Below are 6,951 nucleotides of genomic sequence, written 5' to 3'. Positions count from 1 at the left end.
GCCTGGGACTTCCTTGTAGCCTCAACTCCACTACGATGGTCAAATTCCCTTGTAGGGGGGCTTAGCCAAATCCTGAGAGCTCCTGGGTAGGGCTGGCATTAGAAGAAGTGGGAGAAGCCCTCCTGCCAATCTCTCCAAGAGGGCAGATCTGGTCTACTGGGGACAGGAAAACAGACTTTAGCACCAGCATCCCAGAGCTCCCCAACCCACTGACCCTGTGCCCACTGCCTGGGCTGGAGTGGAGCACAGAATGTTTCCCACCCTCCCCAACACTCAGGTATTCAGGAAGGCAGTACCAGGTCACACACTGCAGTGACCCACCCAGCTGTCCTAGCCAGGCTTCAAAGAGGCGTCCAGCATGCTCCAGGGACCCTAAACCACCTCCTCTCAGATTCCTGCTCTGAGCCTGGGGCTGGAAATGCAACTCTACGGAGAGTCAGCAGGTGGGACAAAAGCTGGCCCTGCCTGCCTCTTCTACCCAGGTGCTGGGCGTGGGCACCACTGGCCACCCCAGCCAGGTGCATGAGCCTCAGTGGGGAGTGGCCCAGAACAAGGGGTTCTCGCTCCAGGAAGGAAGAGTCTCCTCAGCAGCTCAACAGCTCTTCTTCAAAAGGTTCCCCTTGGTCAGCACACACAGCCAGAAAGGTCCAGTTATTTCATTTTTACTATTTCACAGTTTTAGCAAACAAAGCAAGGTGCAAACAGGGTTTATTTCACATTAATATATTAACTGGATTTTTTTTTTTTTTTGGTCAAATAAATAGGGAATTCTCTTTAAATAACCATCTCTCCTCACTTCGTGGCCGGTCCAGGAACAAACGAGCAAATCTCCGTGTATCCAGGGGGCATGATGCTTAAAGGGAGGGGCCGGCAGCAGGCTATGATCAGCATGTAGGGTTGGGGGCCCTTTGTTCTGAGCCCACCCCGCAGCCCCCAAATGGCATGATGGGATGGACATGCACTCTTCAGCTCCAGTTGAGAAGCCCCTCGTAGAGGGAAGAGACTAGAGGGAAAACAAATTCCAGAAACACTAGCAAGAGAACAGAGGAGCCTCATCCCCAGCCGCAGTGGCCTTCCCCTGAAGCCACTAAACCCTGGAGGCTTGTTGTAAAGCTCCTGCAATCAGAAGTGGCAACAGAATGACCACGGACAGGGAAGGCAGGCCTGGCTGAATGGAATGTGGACTGATGGTCAGGTGGGACAGTGGCCTTCCAGAGCTAAGCACAGACAGGGGAAGGAATGTGAGTTGGGCCTGGTAGGACCTTCTTGGCCCACAGGGAAGACATGTAGCTGGTCTGGGGGGGGCTCACAAGGCTGAGTGCAGAATGGCTACCAGACCAAGGGGCTGGACTGCAATAGAGGAGGTGGCCAGAGAGTCCCTCTGTGGGAAGGAACTACTAGAGTGAAACAGGAACAAGGGGAACACCCCGTGCTCCCAAGGACAGCCCCAGAAATTGTACGAGGGGCGCTGTGGGCTGAGCTAGTGTGGGAAGCTGGGGGAACACCTCTCCAGAGGCCAGAGCCCTGCCTTCCTGCAACACTAGTTCCTGGTAACTCTTTATAATCAGACCTGGGGAAGAATAAGGTCCTCCCTGGCCTCCCCCAGCCAGATGCAGTCCCACAAGGAGGGGTAGGGAAGGCCCATGAGGTGGGGACAGGGAAGTAGGCGGGGTCTACTGGGTCTTCTTATCTTCTGGAGGGTAGTAGGGAGGTGGTGGAGGCTGGCTCTAAAGAAGGAAGGAAAGATCATGTTAGAAGGTTCTTAGAATAAGAGGAGGACCATCTTCCCGCCCAACTCCCTGTCTTTATGGCTGAGGGGACGGCCACTCTCACTCACCGTGGGCATGTAGACGTTGTGTGGGTTGCCTGGGTTGTAATAGGCGCTGGCAGCTGCTTCTGCGGCCTTGGCCTCAGCTGGAGAGCAAACACAAAGTAAGCTTTGATGGCAAGCCCTCTCCTCCCAGCCCCTGAGGCTCAGGGCAGTAATGCTGGTGACCGAGACTGCCAATAAAAAAGCGGCAGTTGAGTTTTCTAAGCAACTGCCACATGCTGGCACTTTTTTCCAGTCCCTTACATGTCTTAACCCCTGACACAAGCCCACTAGTGGCCCCATGACCATCTGTTTATACATGGAGGAGCCTGAACCGAATAGGTAGGTCACTCAGCTACCTAAGGGACAGAGAGAACTAGCATCTAGCTTTTCACCACCAGGCCACCTTCCCTGCTGGTTCCTAGGCCAGGGGCTCCTGCAAGGTCCTAGGTCCTAGGTCCTAGAGAAGAGAGGGTTGGTTTCAAAGGACTGCTAGCAGCCCAGGGACCTTACCTGCAGGAGTGGAGGGGACATCAGGGCCACTGACTGGAGGCTCCATGGGTCCAGGATAGGGTGGTGGTGGTGGCTGCACATATCCCATGGCCCCATCCATTACAGGAGCTCCTGGATAGAACTCTGCTTGGCAAGAGAGCAACAGGGGCCCAATGACTAGTCAGGCCTGGCTCCCTCAGAAGGCTGCCTCCTGGGAGCTGCCCCATATAGCTCCTCAGGGGCAGCCTCTGTTCCTCTCCAGCATCTGTTAGTTACGGGTCTCCCCTCTGCACCCCTTGGCCTGGGAGAAGCATTTAGTGGTTGAGTGGGTGGGTGGGTTGAGGGTGGGCAGCAAAGGACACACTCACCAGGTGGGGGCGGTGGATAGGGGTAGCCAGGAGGGCAGGGATACATTCCATTGGCGACTGGCGGGGGAAAGACATAGGCCCCGCTGGGCATGTAAGGGTACCCATAGGCTCCATTGGGGGCTTCACCTCTGGAGGCTATAAGCACAAGGGGAGAGAGAGATGAGTGCCACCTGCCTCAGGGCTGGCAGAGGGCGGCCCCACTGCCTGCTGGGGAGCTGCTGGCACCCAGGAACGGGCCAGCAGACAGGCCTACCCTCTGTTCCACTCTCCACCCATACTTGGGTCTGGCTCTGTCAGGGATGAGGCAAGGCAAGAGAGGGGACAGGGATGGAGGTGAATGGAGGGAAGGAAGGAGGCTCAGGAGGGGTAGAGGAGGAGCCAGGTGAGGCTGTCTGCTGAACACAGTACTTGGTAACTTAAAATGGTTGCTTAATGGTTTAATGGTTGGGTTTTTTGTTTGTTTTTGTGAGGCCACAGTAAAATGTCAAGTCCAAATAGAGCTGTCAGAGTGTAGTACACCTGCTCCAGGCAGAAGAGGCCCAGGCTTTGAGGTACAGGACTGAGCAGAAATTACAGGCTTTGTCCCCAACTCCCAGCCCTGGTCAGCAGGGTCAGATATATCTTCTGATGCTTACAAAACAAAAGGAAACACGATCAAACAAAAAACCCACATGTCCAATGTGTCCTTGGCCCCTAATTTCTACAGCCTGAATACCTTGAGATGCCACCTGGAGCATGCGCTGACCAAACTCGATGGCACCCCCTGCTGTGAAGGTCAACTTGTATGAAGCGGAGCCTTCCCAGCCACCTATGAAGGGGGGAAGACAGCAAATGAACAGTGAAGGAAAAGAAAACAGGTACACTGAAAGAGATGGCTCTTTGCATTCTTCAGGGTCCCACCTAATGCCCCCAAAGCCTGCAGGAAAAAGCCAGGCTTTCTCTTGCCTCCTCCTCATAGACAGGGCTGCTTCCCAAGCCTATGCCCCTGGTGCTGCAGACTGGCCTGGCTCCTGCTATCACGGCCTCCCCCTTTGGAACAGAGGTTTCTTCTTGAAACAAGCTTGACCTTCCAGCCCAGTCCCTGAGGTAACAGGCACAAAGTCCACATGGTTTAGCTTTAGAGCTAATACTAAGGGGTTTCTTTTGACCCCCAATGAAGTACCAGGCAGCTTCCAAGAGCGAGAGCACTCAGCATTAACTGCCATTCAAGTTCAGAGCAGACCTCTCATTCTGAGCGGGCCTAAGCATGAACCCTGGTCCCTCTAGCTTGGCGTCTGTCCAAAGGGGAACCAAGAGAAAGCTTGGGCCTAGGTGGGTGTGAGGGGAAGGCAGGGTCCATGAGGAGGTCTCCAGTGTCTGTACAAGTGTCAGCCACAGGGCAGGGCTTCTCCAGCTTCCCAGAGGGCAGCTGCCTCTGCTTGTTCTCAGGAGAAGGTCCCTCCAAAAACAGGACACAGCTCCTTCCCCCATCTAAAATCTGCACATGCTCCCCAGGGCACAATAGGCATCTTACTTAGTTTTTGGTCTTTTTGCTGATTTTATTCCCTGAAGAGGTAATCTGAACTGCCAACTCTTATGCCAGCCTTTCCCAGCTCTTGGCAACTAAAAACCCATGCAGGCTGGTCAGCTGGCAGCCCAGATATTCCTTTTGAAGGTAATCTGGAGCATGGAAGGGGACAAGGCTGGGGCAGTAAGAGTTTGAAGAGGATGTTCCCAAGGCAGCACTGATGTCCCTGAGCATCCTTGTCACCCACCTCCTGCTTCAGCCTTCACCATCCCCTTGATGTAGTTTGCACCAAACACAGGCTGTTTGATCTCACAGTCCTTCATGAGATAAAATGGCATCATGAAGGACTGCATGGCATCCTTCCCCTTGGACAGAAAGATGACCTGTGGTGGGAAAGGACAAGGGCCATTAGTGCTGGAACTGCAGCCTGCTAGGCCATTGTTTCCCACCTGCTTCCTGTGTGTGGAGTCTATTCCTAGTTGGGAGCTGGTGCCCATGCCAGGCCCAGCAGGCTCAGGGCTCTCTTTGCACCAGACGCTTCTGGACAGAGTCACATGCACCCTGGAGAGGCCAGACATGGAAGTCACAAGAACAATGTCCCAATCACAGACAGAATATGTGAACTGGACAAACTGCTTCAGTTAAGTAAGAGAAAAGATGGCAGACATGGTGCAGACGTGAAAGGACCTCCAAAGCTGGGGAAGCATAGGCAGGGACAGGAAGGCAGGGGCCTGGACAGGGGAGGCTTGGCCTGGCCTTTTAGAGAACGATGGAATGGCAGGGCATCAGAGCTCTGGAGAAAGGGCCTTTGTGACCTTCCTGCAGATGACACTCTGCCCAATGGCAACAAGAGCTCTCCTGTCCTGTGCCTGAAGAACCCCTTGGGTTTCAAAATCACCAGGTATATTCAATTTAACTGAAGGTATCAATTGAGTTTCCAGAGATGGGGTTTTGAGTCCCTACCTATGTAAATTATGGTGACAGACACCTAAAGATGTGTTCCCCTTCCTCCAGCCTTCTTGAAGTCTCACTAGTAGCTAGCTACAGGCAGTGACTTTTTTCTGAGACTACACGTTTTGTGTTACCCTCGGAGTCTGTATGGTGAATGCAGGCTGGGCCCATTCTGCTGTCTGGCATTTCTCTCTGCAGGGTTCTGCTGGGCTCAGTGCCCAGTCTGGAAAGTTGTGGCCATGCTACTGTATCCTGTTTACCACATCTATCCCTCTGGATACACACACAGGCCTCAGGCTACTCTAGGCCCAAGTCATCCCAGCAGCTGCATCCAACCCTAGACAGATTTTTCTGACAGTGGCTCTGGAATCTGCATGAATTCACAGCCCAGTAGTTCAGCTGCACAGAGTCAGGTGATTCTAGAATCCAGGAGCATGTGACAAGAGAAACAGGAGGAACAAGGCACCAATGTTCATCAGGGTTCAGAGGTCAGCTGACTCACAAGGCAGAGGCTAAGACACATGTCACCCTCCAAATGCAATCAGCCTCCAATCCAACTGTCCTGCTGTGCAACTCACCCGGTAAGGGGTAAGGTAAACAGTGCCCTTCTTGGTCCCTTTGAAAGCCTCTGGAACATTCTTCATGTCATTAAATGTAAGTTCCACATGATCATAGGACATTAGGATGCTGTGATAAGAAAAGAAGAGAGGCTCTAATGAGATAGTTGGAGATGTCATCTGTTACCCCCAGACACTGGGTGAGGCTGCCCAGCACATTCCAACATGGCTGCAAAGAAATCATAAGACAGCCGTGGAAGAGTTGAGCAAGTGGGTCCACAGAATTTTCCCAAACCCCACTCATACAGAACCCAAGTGACCAGCACAATAGCAGAACTGCAGGGCTCATCCTTCAAGGTGCTGTTTTAAGTCCTGTGATAGATGTTCTATTTTTATTATTTTGTTTGTTTGTTTGGGGGGTATTGGGGATTGAACTCAGGGACACTCAACCACTGAGCCACATCCCCAGCCCTATTTCTTATTTTACTTAGAGTCAGGGTCTCATTTGAATTGCTTAGCGCCTTGCCATTAATGAGGCTGGCTTTGAACTCACGATCCTCCTGCCTCAGCCTCCCAAGCAGCTGGGATTACAGGTATGCACTACCATGCCCAGCTTTGTTGGCTTTTTAAGCCTAATAAATGAACACATTTAAGACTCTAAGACATGACTCCATACATTGCTTTCTCCAGGGCTCCCATACATAGGGGCTTCTTAAGCTAGGTCAGCAGGGATGCTGGTCCATGAGTTCTTGAAAAGATGGTGTGTGTGCATTTTTCTAGGACATTTCACAGCTTTCGGTTCATGAATTAAAAAATAAAATTTACCATGAAGTCCTGGGTTCAATCCCCAGCATCACAAAAAAATGAAGTTCACCATTGTGTGTGTGTGTGTGTAGGGGGGGATATTGGGGAGTGAACTCAGGGATGCTTTACCACTGAGTTACACCCCAGCCCTTTCTATTTTTTATTTTGAAATAGGGTCTTGCTAAGTTGCCCAGGCTGATCTTGGACTTGTGATCCTCCTGCCTCAGCCTACCATGTAGCTGGGACTACAGGTATGCACCACTGCACCAGGCAAAGTTTGCCATTTTAAATATTAAATTTTAAACACTGTATTTAAACTTCAATTATTATAGACTTATTTATTTGATACTAGGGATTGAATCTATGGGCATTCTACCACTGAGCTCATCCCTAGTCCTGGATTGCTGGAATTACAGATGTGTGTCAGCACCCTCAGTAGATGCTTTTTTTTTTTTTTTTTTT

The 6,951-nt window shown here is 51.7% G+C and overlaps 1 protein-coding gene and 1 long non-coding RNA gene across 4 annotated transcripts in view; one reads left to right on the top strand and one right to left on the bottom strand.

The window, feature by feature from the left end:
* The first annotated feature begins 10 nt into the window (after positions 1-10).
* On the top strand, positions 11-782 carry LOC125614992. The gene is made up of 2 exons (XR_007345560.1): positions 11-151; positions 278-782. It is a non-coding gene; the product is annotated as an uncharacterized LOC125614992 (long non-coding RNA).
* Positions 752-6,951, bottom strand: part of Wbp2 (WW domain binding protein 2) — an 8,035-nt gene continuing 1,835 nt past the window's right edge. For 2 of the 3 annotated variants that reach the window (XM_048797853.1, XM_015504173.2), the window contains 7 exons: positions 5,707-5,815; positions 4,425-4,560; positions 3,386-3,478; positions 2,671-2,805; positions 2,324-2,446; positions 1,838-1,914; positions 752-1,727 (listed from right to left, as the gene is read on the bottom strand). In XM_048797853.1, coding sequence (XP_048653810.1) covers positions 1,674-1,727; positions 1,838-1,914; positions 2,324-2,446; positions 2,671-2,805; positions 3,386-3,478; positions 4,425-4,560; positions 5,707-5,815 — 727 coding nt within the window. In that variant the 3' untranslated portion in view covers positions 752-1,673. The remainder of the gene's footprint in view (positions 1,728-1,837; positions 1,915-2,323; positions 2,447-2,670; positions 2,806-3,385; positions 3,479-4,424; positions 4,561-5,706; positions 5,816-6,951) is intronic. The other variant, XM_048797855.1, reaches the window with a different exon arrangement.

This window comes from Marmota marmota, unplaced genomic scaffold (genome assembly GCF_001458135.2).
Source record: "Marmota marmota marmota unplaced genomic scaffold, marMar, whole genome shotgun sequence".
NCBI lineage: Eukaryota > Metazoa > Chordata > Mammalia > Rodentia > Sciuridae > Marmota > Marmota marmota.
Note: the sequence above shows the minus strand (reverse complement) of the source record. Positions and strands in the feature narration are given on the sequence as shown.